This window comes from Seriola aureovittata, chromosome 6, assembly GCF_021018895.1.
Source record: "Seriola aureovittata isolate HTS-2021-v1 ecotype China chromosome 6, ASM2101889v1, whole genome shotgun sequence".
NCBI lineage: Eukaryota > Metazoa > Chordata > Actinopteri > Carangiformes > Carangidae > Seriola > Seriola aureovittata.
Window position 1 is genome coordinate 26,178,494 of NC_079369.1, and position 21,615 is coordinate 26,200,108.

At 40.4% G+C, this 21,615-nt stretch overlaps 1 protein-coding gene across 1 annotated transcript in view; it reads right to left on the bottom strand.

The window, feature by feature from the left end:
• Positions 1-14,365, bottom strand: part of gmds (GDP-mannose 4,6-dehydratase) — a 183,887-nt gene extending 169,522 nt beyond the window's left edge. The window contains exon 1 of the mRNA XM_056378553.1: positions 14,115-14,365. Coding sequence (XP_056234528.1) covers positions 14,115-14,213 — 99 coding nt within the window. The 5' untranslated portion in view covers positions 14,214-14,365. The remainder of the gene's footprint in view (positions 1-14,114) is intronic.
• Between the last annotated feature and the right edge of the window lie 7,250 nt (positions 14,366-21,615).

Consider the following 21,615-nt stretch of genomic DNA (forward strand, 5'->3'; position numbering starts at 1 on the left):
ACACACACACACACACACACACACACACACACACACACACACACACACACACACACACACACACACACACACACACACACACACACACACACACACACACACACACACACACACACACACACACACACACACACACACACACACACATAAAGAACGGTCTTCAGAGACCAGAAGACAAGCAGTCCTGCTGCAGGTGGTCCGGCCCCCACAGAGTCACAGCAAATACTGATTTGATTCAGGTTCTTTCTGTTTACTGAACTGTCTATGACTGTAACGGATAAATAAAAAAATATATATATTGTTTTAGAAAGCGTCCTCACTTTACATTTGGTGCCTAAAACCTTTGCACAGTACGGTCGTATCAAACACCATCAGCTGTTTTAAGGGGAAAGGGGAAATCTCTTGGGAAACTGGCTGCTGAGGGGATCAGTTGGAAAGTGAAAATGTACACATTGTTAAATCTGTGACACATTAATGGACGTGATGTGGATGAAAAAAAAAAAATAAATAAATAAAAGTCTTTCAGGGTGCTGGAACACAACCCTCCTGAAACCTGCACACTGGAGCTGAATACTGAGGCCTGGGATCATTAGGTGTAACATCCACATGAATCAGGAGCTTTTGCCAGACGCAGGGCCGATGTGTGTGTGTGTGTGTGTGTGTGTGTGTGTGTGTGTGTGTGTGTGTATGTGAGAGAGTGTGTGAGAGAGCGAGCCCTGTCAATAAGGTCTTGTTCCCCTCACCCATGTTACTCCTCGTCTCTTTTCCCTGCTCAGACTTTCCGACCGCACATTCTGGAGCGCTCTGGAAAATTCCGAACCAGTCATGACATTCATCGCTCAATCCCCCTCACATATGTGCACACACACATTTATACACACACACACACACATATGTGCTCACACTGCCAGCATGCCAGCACTACGCTTCCTCTCCAGGTCTGGGGGGTAACAGTGGAGGTGGAGGGCAGGGAGCAGAGGAGATGGGGTTTAGGAGGGGCTAGAGGTTGGAGGACACCCAGGAACCTGCACTGAGAGCCAGGCAGGGACGGTGATGTTTTAGGCCCCGCCATCAGAGACCGTACAGGTGGGCCAAGTCTGCCGTGGAGCAAAGTCAACGAACCTGTGCTTAGAAGCTTTACACTCCAAAATGGAGAACAACAAGCTGTAAAATACAGAGACTTCATTGCTCTGTTTTGTTGCATCAAAGTGACATTAGGTGAGTTATGGCCACGGGGGGGGGAGAAGAAAAATAAGCTGATAGACCCACAGTCCTGACAAACTGATGGTCGTGAAAACAGGGCTGCAGGAGACGGAGCTGATAATAGTGGTGAACCTGAGCCATATAAGTCTGCCTTAAACCAAATCAATATCATCTCATTTAGATGCTAACTTTTCTATTAATTGTTAAAAACAGATCAATAAAAATGGAGTATGTATCCAGGAAGCCAGCTATGGCTGCTGTATGAAATAGTAAGAAACTAAGATCCGTTTTTAACGATCATGAGCATTAGTGAAGTCCGAAGTCTCTGCCTCTGGGGTGGTTGGGGCATTTATTTCACTGTGATATCATTGCAGATTTGATGGAATTTGAAACTTGCTTGACCAGAACCATGTTTTTATTGTCCTCCCAGCTATGTGAATTTTGAGTTCCAGTTTTAAAAGGGGGGGTTTATTTCAAAATGTCCAAACTTGCATTATGATGCAAAATACTGTGTAGAAATGATTGGGAAACAATGGTAGTGTACTTGGAAGAAAACACTTTAACATGAAACTTGAAATATTTAATATCTATGGATCTATGGACAGTGATTTGAGCAAATTATTTTAACTCAAAATGAACTTACTAACTCTTTTCCCCGTCTCAGCAGATGGAGGTTGCTCAGTTTTCATAGAGTCCACTGTAGCTGTCATTTCACATTTGCTGAAAAGGCCTTTTTCAACAGACATGTTGACCAGTTATTTACTCATCACTACTAAGAAAAGCACAGTTGTTACTAACAACAAAATATCCCAGTAAGCTATGATAATGAAATTCAACTATTAATAATTTTATAATTTACACCTGAGCTTTTCCTGCTGTGACAAGTCAAAAAAAAGACTGACATGTGGTGAAGAAGGTGTAAACCAATCACAGCCATTTTTAACCATTTCTTGCCCCAATTAATTAATTTAGATTTCTACACTTCTCACTTCCATCTCTGATTTTTACCTGAAACTAAATTGGATGGGCTTTAAAATGGTGCTAAACATCTAAACAATGTTTTATGAGTTTTAGAAAAAAGATTTTTTGTCTTAGCACTAGAGATAGTTTTCAGCATCTGCAGGTTGAGCACTGTGGCGGTCAGTTGGCATGGATGCCCAACCTGTTTCTGCCTAGCCCAGAGGAGGGGTGGGGGCACTGGCAGCCCCTCGCCCGTCCCCACGGCGTTCAAAGCTCCAGCCGGTGTCATGTTTTCCTGCCCCTGTGCCAGGGTCAAATCGTTCCACGCCAGACCAATATGGAAAACAAGCCTGAAGAGCTGCAGCTCTGTTTCAAAACAAGAGGCTCCTTTGAGGGCATATTAGCCCATAAACCCTGGCCTCACCTCGCTGTTTCCTGTTATGGGGAGTTGGGCGCTTGGTGGGAGCAAAGGACACACACACACACACACACACACACACACACACACACACACACACACACACACACACACACACACATACACACATACACACATACACACACACACACACACACACACACACACACACACACACACACATACACATACACACACACACATACACACACACCTATGTTCACCTGCCAGGTCAATGCCATACCACAAACTCCCCAAAGACTCATTCTGGCCTTTGACACAATATGATCTCTTTACTCTGTAGCTACAGTGAACACAAGCCAAAGGGCTGCTCCAGTAACTGGAGGGTGAAAGTCAATTGAAGTACAGGACAATGATTGTTTCACATTTGCATACTGGTGTTATGACGTATTAACTGGAGTGATTGTAGTAGCTGGGATTGTCTGCAGGGGGAGCAAGACAGTAAAAAAACCCCATGTACTATAGACAGGTACAGGTGTGACAACCTTTAATACCTCATAAACTCATTCACACATTTTCTTTAATCTGTTACTAAATGATTCAAATTTCCAACTGGTTCAAGCCTTCAAACACAGTATAATGCCGTTAAACAATGACATTTAATGCGATAAAATCTGATTGTGTGTTTAAGTGCATATATATGCATGTTTGTGAGAAAATCCCATCTCTATGAGTAACATGTAACACTGCCGAAAAAACAAAGGCTGAGCGGTAAGAGGGTATTCAGAGAGAATAAAAGAAACACATCAGCAGAGAAAGAGATGAGGTTAATGGGACTGAGGAAAAACTAAATCTGATGTTGAAATAAATCGGCCCATGTGTCTAAAAAATGTTAATAATGTTGGCTCCTCAGAACTGCCCCAGCAGCGCTATCATTAGCTCCAATCAACATTCCCATCATCATCATTATCACATCATCACCGTGCGGTTTCATTAAGAGGATATATACGTATCTATATCAGAAGGTGGCAATGCTCTGTGTGCATGTGTTCCTTTCCCACTGGAAAGCAAATCAGTTTCTGCACTTTGCATCGTCGTATCACTCCGACACATTTACTTAATCTCTACAAAAAACTTTAGCTGCGTTTCAGGTATTTTCATTTTCTAACATAAAGCAGCTGCACAGAAACTTTAACTATATAAAATAAACCCAAAAACTGGCAAAATTAGGATTTACGTCATGTACTCTGACCAAAGCAAACAAGATTAGAAATCTGACCGGACATTCAATGCCAAGTTCTGTTGCTTGACTGTTCTTGATATCACATGCAGCCCACACTTTGGTTATTATCATAATGACCAAAGGTATTGATAACTCTAACCAGGATGGACATTTCTTTGCACTTAGCACTTATTTTTCTTTATCAGGAAAATGTCTGATATTCTACATGTCTATTTATACAGTGTAAGCCACAAGCACCTAGTGCTAGAGGTGACGTAGATAAGGCTATTTCTTAGCTAAACTAAATTACCCTCCTTGTGAACAAAGCTTAACAGATTACTTTGAAGACAATAAAACAATCTATGCAACCTCACTACACAGATCAGCTGTCTGAGCTCAGCGTAGGGGCGCCTGTGCGTAGGAACACAGTAGTTCAACGGTTGAAAAGAATGTAGTTTCAAAGGAAAGTGCTGCTTGCAGATAAAGTGGTGAAAATATTCAAAATAAAGCGCAAACTTCAACATATTTTTCTGCTGACCCCGTCCACAGCAGCTCATCACTCAGCTTCTGCGCCAGTGCTTCCTGCTGCTTCTCTAAACTAGCAGCGCGCTGATCTGAACCTACTGACTATAGATAAGCACCTCACACAACCCCATGTTTAATAACCCCAACTATCACAATGAAAACAATCTGTCCAGGAGAAATATACTAATGGATAAGCCTCACTATGTCACTGTTACATATACATATGCTTCACAGAGACAGCTCTTTTTCTATGTGCATTACATTTATTTTGCACCATCTGTATAACACTTACTGCTGTGCAGTAAAGTTGCATATTTAATTATTTATGCCTATTCTTTACTCTGTTCATTGCTGTGTTTTCCGTTTCTATCATATGTGGTGTGTAGTGGGTTTTATATGTGTCCTTTAAGCTACAGGATACCTGAATTTCCCTCTGGACTAATTAAGTATCTATCTATAGATCTAAGTTGTGTGGAGGCTGCAACTAACAATTACTTTGCAGGGATGCTTATTTTCTGGATTAGTCATCTGTTCAATAAAATCTCCATCATAATTTCCCAGAGCCCAAGATCTCCAGTTTATAGTCACAGGACACAAAAGAAAAGCCTGACACAGTGAATTTTGCAATTTGCACAGATCAAAGTGATAACCACTTTAACCAGTAAGAACATCAACACAGCTGCTGTCATCCCTTCAGCCGCAGAGGAGAAGAAAGAAGTGTGTGATGTGTTTGGACACACCCCAGCACTTTGAGTTTGGTACCCCCTGCTGGTGGAACAGTGGACGGGTGAACTATTGAAGCCTTAACACACAGTATCACTGGGTCAGCTCTGTGACCTTTGATGCCTAATTAGGCTTAGTTCACCTGCGGAGAAGGAGGAAAAGACCTCATGGAAAACATATCTGACCCAGGCCAAAATCTAAAGAGCTCAGCCTGTGAGCGCCTGCATGTATGTAAACACAGGGGTCATGGCCGTACGTGCGTTTGTTTGTCATTGTGCATGAGCTACAAATGAATCACTTTAATGTGCTTTCTTTAGACCGCAGGCAGGGCCTGCCAAGCACGCCACCGCTCTGCAATTAGGCCTGAGATGGTTTAATGAAGCTGTAATCACAGACCACAACACACACAAGCACGCACACACACACATAAACACAGCATTAAGTGGGAATATTTGGTGTGTGAATCCCTCTCTTCTACTTTCCGGAGCACTCAGGCGTGTCAGTGAAACAAATGACTGAATACAGCTCCCTGGTGTCGGTGCGGTTCAGAAGAGGCTTCTTCTGCATACAGGAAGTACACACATGCTGAAGACACAGCTACTGCCTCAGTAAAAGAGTATTCTGAGCCACGTATGAAAAATCCAATATGAGATGCATTCATGACCGTTTCACCATGTGACCTGACAAGCAAATGAATGTATGACAACTGTGCAGCTGAGCAGCAGCAACCCGTGTGACTGCATGGTTGCTTGTCGCAGAACCTACAGGATGGGTGGGTAAAGTGAAAGGGCGGCGCCTGCTCCCGTCTCTGTGGTTCCCATGAGCAACGCCCTTAACCCCCAACTGCTCACATTACACTGTGGTTGTATCTCATCTGTTCTTGGATTTTAATTTAAAAGTATCTTAAAGCTTGTGTGGAGCCACTCAAATGCCAGCTGATACTAAGGGGGGCTGAACGATATGCAAAAAATAAAAAAAGTGAATAAAAAAAAGTTTAAAATCATTTTTTGTCAGATATTGAAATTGCAATAGGAGTCATAATTCCAGTTATAATAGTAATTTTTGCATTTGATTTTCACTGAAATAATATAAAAATGATGATGATGATGACGATGATGTGATTTTTGTTGGGTCTTGTACCAAACAAGCACACTCCTTTACGTCTGATAGCACCACAACACTTCATTTATGGTCTGTTGTTGTGACCCATTTTACCTTTATAACAAGAATTACAGCTCTGCTGATTTGGACATCATACTGCGATTTCGACAATAATTTAAATGATTGTTCATCCCTAATACTGAGCGACCCAACCTGTGTGCAGAGAACAGGCCTGGTAGTGACATGTAATAAGGAGCAACATCAGAGTTATGCCACAATAATCTTGTTTTCTTGTCAAGTCAAGTCAGTGGTTTTGATCCAGATTAAATGAAAAATTTACTCATCTGAAAAAGATAATCTAGAAGCAAAGAGGTGAAATCAAAGCAGCAAATTCTATAACACTGAAGAAGGTGTTGAAATACAAGTGACCAAACACTAACCAATAACATTATGTTAACAAAAATTGCTTCGGACTAGTTGATTTTGTCAACAATCTGTCACGATTAAGTGTCATCTTCAGATCAATAAAAGTTCTGCGATATTAACTATTCTTCAATAGGGGAGACCGGGGATGGTTGTAACACTTTTTGACTCAGCTCCTATAACTTGCAGAATGTTTGCGGTAGGGTACTCAGATTTTGATACAAAGTACCCTCATTTGTCTACTACAAATAGCAATGTTTTTAACTTCTCCAACTATATCACAGAATTCATTATTTGATGTCAAATGCAAGGAGTGCCATTGTTACAACCTACCCCACTACCAGGGTATGTTGTAACACAACCTGGGGTAAATTGTAACAGCAAGATTGAAGAACTAAAAACTGAGACTACACCACAAAATATGCATCTATATAAGTTTATTGTGCATGTGCCAACACTAAAGCATCTTCCTGTGCTTCACTAAGAACAAAAATAACTCATCACTGATGGCTAAATGAAGAACAGTTTCAGTGTTAACATTAAAAGAGCTTTTTTAAAGAACATATCCTGATAATACCTATGAATGTTACACATACAAATGGAAACCTTCAACAGGAGGTCAGAAGTAGCTCATAATCCATGTAAAATTACAGGAAGACGTTTGACAATTAGTAAAACAACAAACATGCATACTGTGTCTGTCTTAAATGATAAAACATGAACTTGAGTGTGTGTATCTGTGTGTGTTATCCATCTAATCAGAGTGATCAGAGTCACAGTGGTGACAGATGTATGTGGGTTTTCCAGGGGTGCAGTTTTCGTGGGCCCAGAACTTGCAATTTACACATCTGATCCACTTTTCTTTGGGTTTGGAATTTCCAAAGGGCTCCATGCACACAATTCAAAAATCATCTTCATCTGGGGTGTCCTCACCCTTATCCTTGTTCTTCTTGGATCTCTTTTTGGCTGTCTTTCTCTCTGCATTATTTTGTTTGCGTTTCCTCTTTCCAAATATGGCCATTTTCACATTCTTCTTACTACTCTTCTTTTCTTCTTCCTCCAAGGCCTGCTTGTATCTGTGTAGATGTCTGACTTTATCCTTGTCGTACCAGTGGTCTTTCTTGGCCCTGCTTTGGGAAATGGTCTTACAGTAGAGGGACTACTGTGCATTGAAGACTTTTTGACTGCTGTGATAGCCCACACTGGGCAGCTTTCTTGAACCTTGTTCACATGGCAGATGGAGTAGTCTTTGGTGACTGACCTCACTGCTTTTCCCTGCCTCACTTCATCTGATGCAACTTTAAGTACATGTGCAGGCACACCCCTATTTGTTTTCCTCACCCACTGTCTTGGCATACTGAAAAAAAGGAGTAGGATAGAGAAAATATGTGAATTGTGATTATGGGGATGGTTGTAACATTTTCTTATATGGTGTTACAACTATCCCCACCCCTGTCAGCCAATGTTTACCTAGCTGTATCAGCATGGTGGTTTGAAATTAGCATGGATGAAATGACTCACATTTTACGTAAGAACCTACTCTCTTACCCGATACAAGTTACCTAATTCAAACTTCAACAGCATCAGTACTAATCAAAATATAGACTTGGTCCCAAAAATTACTTTCTTACCTGAAAATTGATGTTTTGACTGTAAAATCTGCACACTTCCTCTCACAGCCATCCAAATTCACATGCAAGATCAGGGAGGAAGTGGATATACATGAAATTGATCACATGACTCTTATGTTATCCCTTATTGGTGAAAGTGATGCTGTTACAACTATCCCTTTGTTACAACCATCCCCGGTCTCCCCTATATATATATATATATATATATATAAAATAATATAATATATACTGTATATGTTAAGACTCACATTTTCTTTGGCTTTTGAGTGTCCCTAAGGTTTTATCTTTCACCTTTATCCCCTGTGTTTTTGTTTCAAACTGTTCCCTGTTCAGACTGTGAGATAGTTAAGACCTCACATTTTAGCTGTTATTATGTTGTGTGTTTTTCATTGTATATTGTTGTACAGCAACTCTGGTTGTTTTAAAAGTGCATGACTTGATTCAATTTAAATTGATATGTCAGTGGATGACATTTCTGTTTTCAAATGGGATCCTTTCTGATGTTTGTCCATATTAATTACAGTAGATTCTGGTTGGAGATTGTGGGCTTAAATTCAGGTCTAGTGTCATTGGTTGTTGAAGCTATCCTATAGACATATGGGTAATTAATCTATTAACAGTAATAAGAGTACATTGAAGTCAGAAATGAATATGGCCGACAACATCTTAACCCTTTTTCTGTTGCTGGCATTTCAACGTTTTGCAAGTTGTCTATAAAATTCAGAGAAGCTGAAAACACTTCCTCCAGGGATCAGACATGACAACTGGCATAATGCTAAATTGGTGCATCATGACACCATCTTATCGTGACTCCTCCACCAACGCTGAGCATGTGCACTTCACTTGTGAACCATCTTCTCTTTAGCAGCTGAACTTACATCTGTTCCTGTCTTTCTACAAGTTGCCAGACTTCATTCAGAGAAGGAATCAGCCTTAAAGGAGCCATCAGCATCCATTATGAGCGACAGAGGAGATGTGCGTACGCATTCTTAGCTTTATGATTATTATTGTTGGCCCTTGTTCAGACTCTGTCCTGCGCTGCTCGCAGTGGAGCCGGTGGAACGAGGCGAGGGAGGAATGAGAGAAGTGTATCAAACGCCAACAGAGGGATGAAGAAAAGAGGCTTGCAGGACGAACATCAAACAGCTCGAGGGGTCATATCGCTGCGCAGCATTGTTTTCCCAACCGGAGGAGCTGAAGAAAGAAGTGTGAACCTCAAAGCCAAAGTAAAGTTTTACTGTCGAACACTGAGGTTGAACCTGTCCTCTCCATAACCCCGGATCGTAAAACAGCAGTATCAGCCAGAGCCCCTGCCCGGCTCTGCAGCACTGCCTTGGCACTCAGGTGGTCTCCCATAACTCACACCCTCTCACCCCAATACTTCACACTGAGACAGCAGTCAAAGATATTCAGACTGAGCAGCATGTTGCCCTGAAATTTATGAACAGTAGTTAGCCAAGCGATTTATGGCATCACTGTGACCCCCACGGCCCTGGCTAGTGACTTCTGTGATGGTCTATCCAGATGCCTGCCTGCCTGCCTCCTAAACGGGCTCTCGGTATTCAAACAGTAACGCCACGACCAGCCAAAATAAAAATGAATTAACACTGTTATTCTTCTTTTTTCTGTTAAAGAGGACAAGGGGAGACGGAGCTTCGGAAAGTGCTGCTTGGCAAAGGAATGTGAAAAGCTGAAAATGACTTTCCAAGCCGTCTGATAGCGGTCTGGGAACGGTCAACCGACGACTTTCACCTCAAACCATGAAACTTTCCCCAAGTCTCTGCTTATTCCCTGCTGCTTATTTGCTCTGATGCAAATCATAAACTGACAATGCTCGTCTGCATGTGCATACTACCGCAAAGGCCACACTTTCACACGAAATACACACACAAACACACACACTTATGCAAATGTCTCAGACAGGTTCATGTTGCTGCCACTTGTATGAGAAATAGCAAAGCTGTGTGACAGTTATTTCCATGATTAATCAATTCACCGTTTTGTCAACAAGATATTAAAGACGAATGAGAAATCTCTGATATGGTTTCCGTAAAATCCAAGGTGACGTCTTCAAATGTTCAAAACATTTCACATGTTCAGTTGACTGTCATGTATGACAAGGAGCCACATCCTGACATTTGGAACCAGGGAATGTTTGGTTCAAAAATAACATAACGATTATTCGATTAAAAAAAGTTTACAGATATCATGTAATTGTGCATTGATTAACTGACTAATCCCTGCAGTTCTACAACTCTGTGAAAATTCAAATACTTGTAACCTGGACCTTCATCCAAGGAGCTTAGAGCCATTCTTACTGTAGAAAAGAATGGTTGGAGATAACATGACCACTAATGAAAACAACAGGGATCATAGTGATACTGAAAGGCTAATGATGCCATCGCATAGGCGCCGACTCAAAAATTCAAAACACGGATGGCAGATTTTAATCACATTTTGTCCAAATCTACATTTCCAGAATTGAACCCACTGTATATTGGAAAAATCATACTGAACCGTTGATGGAAATTCAATGTCTGTGGACTAATGGTCCAATGGTCCAGATATTACAGGTAGCAAAAGGATGGAAAAACAATGTCAATTTTCTTAGAAAATGTGTGTGATCTTTGCAAGCCACAACTGCTGCAGCTGCTGAAGCTCGCTACGTCTTGCAGCTCAACTTACATGCTGAAGCTTAACAAACATGATATGTAACAATTTTGGTGATTTTTTGAATATAATTAAAAATGGCAGAAAAATGTTCATGACAGAAGTTGGCAGGGCCTACATCAATCTCTTCAGGATCATCCACTGAATCCACAGTCACCAGTTTTGTGCCTTATGCCTTGTGTTTCCCGAGACATCAACAAAAACATTTTGCAAAATTTGTTGGCTGATCTCTCATCCCCTGGTTGCGCTATCGCTACCAGTATTATACAGTTGAAGCACTCAAGTATGGGGAAGATGTGCAGCAGGATTTGGTCTTGTAGCTGTTATAGTTTTTGAGATAACATCATTTTTATCATGTTCTCATTGACGATCACTCAAAAAAAAAATCATCAAGAAATTCAGATAAAATCAGCTGCTGCTCTGGAACCATGTTTCTACCTTCAAGTGAGTAAGACTAGTAATGTGTCAAGAAACGTACAGAAATAAAGAAATAAATGGCTGTGGAGGATAACAACACAAACAAGCAAATGAGGTGTTAATGAGTAGACTGAACGATGCTGTACTTTAAAAAGTTGATACCAATATCGATATTTGAGAGTAAAACTAACAATCTGATGATGATAGTTTGGCCAATATTCATTTTTTAGACAAGTAAATAAATCAAAGATCCCTCAGGTTATAATAAAAGTTATGACAAATATATGTACCGAGCGCGTATATTCTACAGGTAATATAAAATTTTATTATTAGAAACAGCAGTCACAATAACAATATAACAATAAATACCTACTACATGAAAAGAAATCAATTAAATATGATTAAAGTATATTAAACTTGAATAAAGGAAAATGGGTCAAATATGCAAAGAAATGCAACCTATGTGAGATTTTGTAGCTATTTTTTTGTATATCTGTTAACAGTTAACAGTATGTGATAAGCAAATATCAGCTAATAGTATCGACTAAACTAAAAACTGAAATAAATATAAAAAGCTGTTTTGGACATCCTTTGAAAACTTTCATCCTCAGTCGGCCTCTGCCAACCTGCCAGCAAAGAATCTACAACAGTCAGTTAATAACGTCATCATTCCAGTGGTGACATTCAACCTGAAACTCATGCTGGTACTTGTCACTCTGCACATGACTACCTGTAAAGCCAGTTCTGCCATACTGATACATGTTTTGTTCAGGCTGTGATCCACTTAGGTGAACCCCACCTTCAGTGCACACTGTCCTGCACATCCATAGTCCTAGATTTTGCAAACCGACACATTATTACATCACTCAAAACTTTACTGCTTACTGTCTTTCTGTTGCACCCAAGCTGCCAAAGAGTCTGTCACTACAGGATTAACCCCCCGAAAGAAGACCATACTGCTGAACTGGAGGAACCAGACTAAACATCCATCATGCATTGGTTAACTCACCAATCAATAAACTCAGATTGTCATCAAAAATGTCAAAGCATACCCAGCCACGCTCACACAATACCGGAGTAAACAACACCTAGAGGAAATGAGCAAATAAAATAATACTGCACCTTCCCACGTCGAAAAACTGTTTACTCTGTGGGAGTGCTAACAAGCAATATCAACTGTACTTTGAATATACGCAGTAAATGTCCAAATAATAGGCTGTTAAAATATTCAAAGGTTAACTGAAAGGATCAACAGAATGTGAACAGTCCTTATGTTACTTAAAAAATGTCTACGTATTTTGTTTGCGGAGATACAGTGTCGGCTTAAGTTAGCATGTTAACCAGCTAGCCACAAAACCACTTTGTACAATAAGTGAGTCACTGTAATGTCCGCCACTGGAGACAGCTCTTGACAAGTAAAGGAATCAAGTTTGATGCTGAACTCACATTTTTTCTTCTAGACTGGTAAATAAATATCTGTTAATGCTAATGTTGGCTATGTAGCAACAGTAAATACTTACATATAGCACCTTAAAAACACAGTTTTGAGGTACTTGTACTTTACTTTTTCTGCCACTTTATCCTTCTACTCCAGTACAATTAAAAGGCAAATATTGTACTTTTTATTCGATCAAATTTATTTGGTGACTTTAATTACTAGTATCTTTGCAGATTCAGATTAATGATACAAAATATAATCAATAAATTGTATTTATTGATGGATTATTATAGGTTAAGATAAAATTTCATTGATTCCTTGGAGGAATTGACAGTCTACCCAGCAGTGTATAAGTTTTTGCAATTTGCCCCGCCATTACCAGCTGCAACATTAAAGTGATTTTAGTATCAATAAATTATGTATACAAACACACAAACATATATAAATATATATATATATATATATATAATATCATATAATCTATATAATCCAATAATATATTATACATTATTTTGAAAAGGGCCATTCTACATAATGGATACTTTTACTCTACAATTACTCAAGTAAAACTTTGAATGTATGACTTTCACTTGTTCATATCCTGTACAAACTGCTGCTTGCCTGACTGTCTGGTGACAGGTGGCTGATGTGTAACCTAATAAACTGGTCCTGGTCTCTCTCTCTTCTCTCTCCCCTGTCCCCCACGCTCCACTTTCTCCTCTCTCCCCCATTTCTCTCCTCTTAACCCAACATGCTTCAACCGATTGGGCTGGACTTTGCATAAAGGTTTTGCAAATTTGACAAGTCTGGTGGGTATAATGGCTCTTGAGCTAGACCTGATCTGATGTGGCCTAGTTAGCGGGAGAAATTGCACTTTTTGTGTGTTTTTACAAACACAATTAGGCCTTCATATCTCTGAAACTGTGTTTGAAACAGTCTTTAGCTTCTCTGTGTTAACCTAGTCCAGATTTGACAAGCCTATCTATAGTGATTTTTAAGACAGACCTGGTTTGATGTGGCCTGGTTTTGGGGGGTGGATGGGCAGTTAAATTGCACATTTTGTGTTTTCACAAACAGAATTAAGCCTTCACATTTCTGACACTGTGTCTTTAAACAGTCTTTAGCTTCTCTGGATTAATCTACTCCAGATTTCATAAAATATGTGGGCTGGTTTAGAAAACCTAACTTTCCCCCATAAAAACCGAATCAGAATCTAATTTCACTTTCATAGATTGAACTGTGGCAGGCTGTGTTTCTGCACCTGACACAGGTTTTAACAGATTGTAAACAAACGCATTCTCTAAAACAGAAACAACGAAGGAAGCGTTAAGACGTAAAGAGCAACATAAACAAATTCATGGGTGTGCCTGTGAACAAGTCATTTACACAGTTAGATACTGGCTGAGGTCTGAGTGATGTTACCTGTCCGGTGATACCGGTAATAACCGCCACCTTCCTCTCCTTCATCAGCTGTCCGTTCCCCGCGGAGCTAGCGTTAGCAGGCTCGGAGCACAGGGCCATCTCTGACTGGCTGGATGTTTAGTTTGCTACCACACCGACTGACACAACCGGCATAAACCGTGTGTGTGTGTGTTTACAGTGTAATGAGTAGCACCGACGAGCAGCTTCCTCAGCATCCAAACTACAACACCGCTGGTAAGTGGATGACGTAGAAGGAAGCGCGTGGTAGCTCAGCCAATGGAAAAAGAGCAAGTAGAGTTAGCAGAGGAGACTTAACAGAAGAGAGGAGAGGGTCTGAGAGGGCGGCCTGTCTGCGAACAGCGGCCACTGCAGGACGGAGGGAGAACTACTGTTCTGCGCTGTTTTATCAATTCAATTCAATTCAGTTCAACAGGCTTTATTGGAGTGACCTTTTTAATGTGTTGCCAAAGCACAATTAAAATAATCCAATGGAATTAAATGATCAAAGACAAAAAATATCAATAAAATATTAATATAATAAAATGCAAATTAAATAATTAATAGAATTAATAGAATGAATTATTAATATATATATGTATAGATGTATATATATAGATGTATATATATAGTTATACATATATATATATATATGTCGGAGCACTGTTGCCTTTACTCCCCAGATCTTGGTATTTTTCGAGCTTCTCATGTTCCTTCTTCCTGATGTTGCTGTCGCACGGGATTGCTACATCTATCACCACTGCCTGTTCTGTTGTTTGTCGATCAACATGATGTCCGGTTGGTTAGCCATCATCAGTTTGTCAGTCTAGACCTGGAAGTCCCGCAGGATCTTAGCTCGGTCATTCTGAACCACCTTAGGAGGTGTCTTCCACTCTGTCTGTGGGACTTCCAGCCCATACTCAGTGCAGATGTTCCTGTACACTATGCCAGCCACTTGGTTATGGCGTCCCATTTACGCTGTAGCTGTCTGCATTTAGCGAGGTATCTGATGACTGGCAGGGCGTACGTGTTGATGGCTCGGACCTTGTTGTTCCCATTCAGCTGACTTTTCAGGACCTGCGGCCTCCTCATGGTTCCCATATGCCTGCGGAATCCCAAGGTATTTGTAGCTGTCCTGAACATCTGTATTGCTACCTTCTGGTAGTTCAACCCCCTCAGTTCTGATCATCTTCCCTCTCTTTGATACCATCCGACCACACTTCCATCCACCCATCCATTTTCTTCCACTTATCCTCTAGTAGGGTCGCAGGGGGGCTGGAGCCTATCCAAGCATCTTTTCGGGCAAGAGGCGGGGTACACCCTGGACAGGTCGCCAGTCCATCGCAGGGCAAACACATAGAGACGGACAACCATTCACACTCACAGCCACACCTATGGTATCCGTGGCCACTCTTTGAGATGATCTGGCTGAGCGAGTTCAGGCCTATATGCAGAATGGCAGCGGGGACAGTGCATCACCTTGGTATATGCCGCACTTGATGGTAACTTGTGCAATTAACCCAGCAGCACTTGATGAGGAAGAAACCTCCAAAAGGACCAGACTCAGGATGGGCGGCCATCATGGGAGTTCCCCCAGCAGTTTAGGCCTAAAGCAGCATAACTACGGGATGGTTCAGGGCTCACCTGAGCCAGCCCTGACTATAAGCTTTATCAAAGAGGACAGTTTTAAGCCAAGCCTTAAATGTAGACCATCAATACCACATCAGATCAGGGTTGTATATATGTCTGTCTAGTCCAGATTTGACAAGTTTGGGTATCGTGGCTTTTGAGCTAGACCTCATCAGATGTGTCCTGGTTGGCCTCCTTTTTACAACACAATTCTGTCTGTCACTGGCCATGAAATTACAAAGAAAAATGAAGGCTACATTTATGGCACAAAGTAAGCATGGGAAGAGGATAGCGCTATTGTTTTCCTTGGTAGCTAACGGTAGCTTTCCCAAGGCACCAGAAATGGTGGGCGGAGAAAAAACCAGGGTATGTGTTGAAAGTCTACCCGGAAAATTATAGTCCCTGATGACCTAAGAGGTCAAGAGGGTGTGGAAACAAATCAGAGATGTACTTAAATCATAAGTGATTATTGATTATTATTACTTATTATTTATAGACAAGTAACAATATTTTGAAATCAATTCTTTTGAGATATTGATAGCCAGTCTTGGTCTTTGTTAGAACTCCAGCAGCAGCATTCTAAAGGAGCTGTAGCTGAGAAAACAGTATTACAGTAGTCTAACCTTCTGGAAATGAAAGCTTGAATAGTTTTATACCTTGTTTAAACATGTATCCTCTGATGATAATATACGCTGTCTTTGTAATACACTTGATGTTGGTGTTCAGATTAAGATTTCTGACTTTGAGATGTGCATCGACTTTTAGCCTCAATTCTTTAAAGACAATTATCTCAACTTTTACTGTCTGTTTACATCCACTAATTGTCATATTGTGGGTTTTAGTGAGGAACGAGTATAAAAGCAAACATAAACGATGAAATCGATCTCCTGCAGCAACAATGGTGACATTGACTGAGAAGACATTTCTCTGTGTGTGGGCCTGTGTTCAGCCCTGTAACATATCTACATGTGTAGTCAGTTTTACAGCAGCACGGTCAAAGTTCCAGATCCAATAAAGAATGAACCATAAACTACAAAACATCATTTGTGTAAACGTAGTTCAATAATCATCCTGATCAAACAATACAGACAAGAAAGTGTTAATGATACATCTGTTGGTTTCATGTTTAAGAAAGTAGTATAGTATAATAGTACTGAATCAGCACTTCGGTTAGTAAGTGCAAGAGAAACAATATCCCTCCAGAGCTCTCCCTTACAGTAACATGTTGGGCGGACAAGCTTTGTTCAAATTTTGGTCCCAAAAGATCTCAAATTTTCCAAGGATGCCAAAATGTATCAGGATGAACCACGAGAAATTTAGTGAAAAGAAGGATGGTATTTGCAGAAAGAAACCCCTGGCATCTTAGTTTGGGTATGCCTCATGCTTCAATGAAACATGGGAGGAGCCAAAATGTAGAAGATAAGTGTGGAAAAAGCTGTGTTTTCATAGACTTGGCTTGTGGCTAGGCCAACATAAACACAACTTTAGGAGCAGAACTTGATATATTGACCCCGACCGAGGGATTCATTTCAGAAGAAGATCCACATCACTTGAGATACTATCTTAACAGGAGCGATCAAACAGCTCCCACTCTCTTATTATTCTTGTACATTTGACCATGTATGACAACATCTGCTCCAGCTGAGAGTGTCAGTAGCCTTGTGAAAGCTCTCTCTCACCGCTTGACTTCCCGAAGAGCACAGCATGATGGGAGGTGCGATTTCATTACAGTTTAAAATAAACATCATCATATAAAAAGGAAAAAAAACAAATGCCTTGGGTCCTGAGAAGCACAGCAGTGTGTTCATCCACCCTGCCTGATCAAAAGAGAACAACACACAGCTCTGTTACAGCTCTGGGCTCGTCCTCCTCTCTTCTCTTGTTTGGGCAGCAGGTGTCTCGCTGTGTGTTTCGAGGTATTTGACTCTGACTGTGTGTCGACTGCTGGGCAGAAAGCTTCACATGTGTTGTGTGTGTGGGAACAGGAAGGAGCGCAGGGTTTAAGTTCAACTGAAAGAAAAGGAGATGGATGGTTTCTCTCACTGAGCCAACAGCAGTAGTTCCACTTTTTGTCCTTCAGAAGGATCCAAGTTCATATCCCCCCATGGCATGCACCTGCCCCTGCCGAAGCGTCCATGAGCCAGACTGAATAGGTAAACAAATGGGTCAGCCTGAACAAAAAGGAAAATGGCTCTCCTTCTTTTCTTTGTGAGTCTAAAAGCTCTGCAGCCCTGACACACCCTGAGAAAATCATCTGCAGACCTGTTTACCATGTTGAGTTCTGGCACAACCTGCTTGTTTTCATTTCACCCATGCCAGCGCTGTAAATTTGAACTGAGTTGTACAAACACACAGATGAGAGACGAATTACACATTTATCAATAAATTAAAGAAGAACCAACAAATGCAGATGCTGTCATGCTCTTACAAAGCTGAGCAGGTATTGATCACCTTGATTTTGGATTAAGATGGCGAGTGGAAAGACGCTCCGGTGGCCTAATGGTTGGGAAGCATGCTGCCTGGCCACAGTGTTCAAATCAGGGCCAGATTGGTGACTGGCCAAGTACCGTTACTGTTTCATTGAAATATTTCTTGTGTTTACTTAATTTACAGGTAACATATATTTTAGTTTTATTTCTACAAAAACTAATTCAAAAACATTCTAAACATTTAAAAATCAACCAGTCCTCCGACCTGAACAACCATACTGTCAGACACACACTGGATGTGGACTCACAAAGCAGACTCAGATGAGGGTCAGGTTCAGAGTTTTAATCAGTACACAGGTGATCAGTCAATCTGGCAGAAGTATCAAAATCATTTGACAAAAATCGATGGTCAGAAAACAGGCAAAATCACATAAACACGAGGGACTACACAAGAGAATGCTGGACCGCTCACAAGGAGGTAAAGACGATCTGGCAACACATGAGGGGAAGAAAAGGACCCTAAGAGATGGGAGACAATGAGGCACAGGTGAAACACATTAGGGCGGGGCAGGTAATCACACAGCAGGGAAACTTGACAGGACGTGGAATCTGAAACCAGACAAGACAATGGTTACCAAAATAAAACAGGAAACACAAGGAAACATTAAAGACAAGGAACCATGAACTCAAGTCACTTTACGGGTCATGACACATACAGGTCGCTTATTCAACCCTCTGATAGGACCCATGGGAGTGTCTCCAAACCTTAAGGCCGGCGTACCGGAACTCTGTTGTCATGGTTACCATGATTTGGGTTCAAATAAATACTTCTTCAACTTTAGAGATCTGGTTAAAATAGTCCATAAGCTGCTAGTTTCACATGGGAATCGAACACTATTCTCCTGAGTCACTTACCTGTGTTTTGTTGAATAACCCAGAGACATTCTGGCCCATCCACCCACCACAACCTCCTTCTGACCTGGACTTTGTCTCTCTTTATACTGCGTCACCGCACTTATCCCTTCGCTTCTGTCGTAATCACTGTGACCACTGATGCTTGCAACAAAACATAACATGTGGCCGTCTTTGAAATCACTCACTTCTCCCTATATAGTCCACTATATGGTGAGTTCACCATCAGCAATATCTACCATCATGAATTGCGCTCGTGCTGAAATGAGATGCCATGACCTAGGCTATGGCCTCCAAATTCACCAGATCTCAACTCAAGGGATCACACATGTATATCCTCTACATACCGCATAGGCAAAACTGCGGAAGCTGAAAAATCAAAAGCATGAGGGTGACAGAGGAAGATTAATAACATCTATCTGACTTCGATCACTGACATTAAGAATGTAAAAGCTCGAATGGTGAATTTCCCTGTGTCCCATTATCTTTACTCCTCATCCCAGGACTGCTGAGAAGAAAGCCTGTGTCTCTGTATATTTTACTGGAGCCTCAAACAGAAATAAATAGATCTTGGAGATTTAATTGAGATGAGGTTGTGAAATTATTTGTGTTATTTGGTTGGAGCTGGATTTCCTTCTCTCTTTTTTCCCCGCTTGCTTCAGAGTTTTGATTTACACTGATAAATAAAGTCGATAAGAAGATGTCAATCTGATATTTTGATGGATGTGAAAAGCTCCCTGTGTGGATGGTGTAAACCCAGAACTATAGTTCATTGTCTGGTATGTTTTATGGGAAAGAAGTTGTATTTTTCAGCTGGGAAGTTCTGCTGCCTCAGCACATCAAGTGATGAGAGAAATGCCTCATTTTTCTCCCCAAATATATATATTTTTTTTACCTCAACCCACATCTTCTCTTTCTAACTCTCTCGTTGTCTTTCCCAACAGCCAAATATCCCTCAGCATGCACGGAGAGATGTTTATTGTTTCAGCTGAATGATGCTGACAGGAATATAGCTGGTTTCTAAATGAAGTTTGGATTCTCAGCAGCTGATGACAAACCCTCCAGAGTGCTGCATTAATCACTGAACAATCAAAAATTAATACAGACATACAAACAGTACATCTCAGGAGTCAAATCAAATCATTAAATGGAATTAAATAATTTCTGTCAGTTTTTCTTGTACAGTTCTCTGCTATTAGTTAGATATGCTGCCCTCTAGTGGTTTAACTGAGTATTTGTCAATTCTTTAATGTGAGAGAATCCATGAGCATGATTTAGTAAAACATGCCCACCAGCTCATAATCCAGGTGTATGGAGGTGTAAAAATGTAACAGGGTAAACTGAAATATGTATAAGAAATATGTTAATGTGTTCAGTAAATTGTATGTGCTTTGTGCTCAGTGAATTATCAAACTGTGTGGATGGATTATAAAACTTGTCAAAAACATTGGACATAAAATGGTGGCGGTCAGGCCTGGAATATTTTGACATCAAAGAGGAATATACTTAAAGGAGCCATCTGTACGTTTTGCTGTTGCTACATAACTAACGTTAGCATTAACAGCTGTTTACTTACCAGTCTTGCCAAAAGCTTCAGCCATTACAATACAAAAAGGTTATAATAAATCCTCTGGGCAACACTTCTCCTTCAGGGCAGACTGGAGGCTACAGTGACTTGGTATCGGAAAGTGATGAGACAGTCTGACCGGACCAGGGCTAGCTGTTTAGCATGCTAACTTTGGTCTAAAGAAAGAAGCGATAGAAATAGAAGCAAAACAAGAGGGTTGCTTTCCAACTCAGGAGACAGCTCTTGTTGAGAGAATTAATGATGATGTTCAACCCACAACATTCTTTTGGACTGGTAAATAAACAGTTGTTAATGCTAAGGTTAGCTATGTAGCATTAGCAAGACATAGAAATAGCTTCTTTAAACCCCAAAACCTGTTTACAATGAATGGCCGACTTCAAGAGCCTGCAGTTAGTTTTGCTTTCTTGAATTACAACTAATTACAGTAAATTATGGTGTAAGGTATAAGGCGTCATATAATACTTCTCTTACTGACAACCGAACATAAAATTAAAATAAAAATGCACACAAAATGTATTATTTTCACTTTGTGCTTCTATTTAATGCAAATAAATATTAAGTATCAAATGTTTATATTTGATATTAATATTCTTAAGGAAAAATGCCTTCAGAATATTTATTCAAGATGCCTTCAGAATAAAAGGCATTCATAATATTTTGAATATTTATTCAAAATGCCTTCAGAATAAAAGTAAGGAAGTCTTAATGTTCCTTATTTAACTATTCATGTGCTCAGATTGTAACTTTACTTTCTGGTCACTGTTGATTGAAGGTGTGGACATGAAGCATAATCTACATAATATACAATGTAAAAGGACTATATATATATCTACATTCTCAGGATGTATGTACACGATTTCATATATATTTACCCAGCTCTTTATAACGTCTTACATTTAATATTCAATTCCTATACTTCATTTCCACAGAAATACATTTTAAGAAA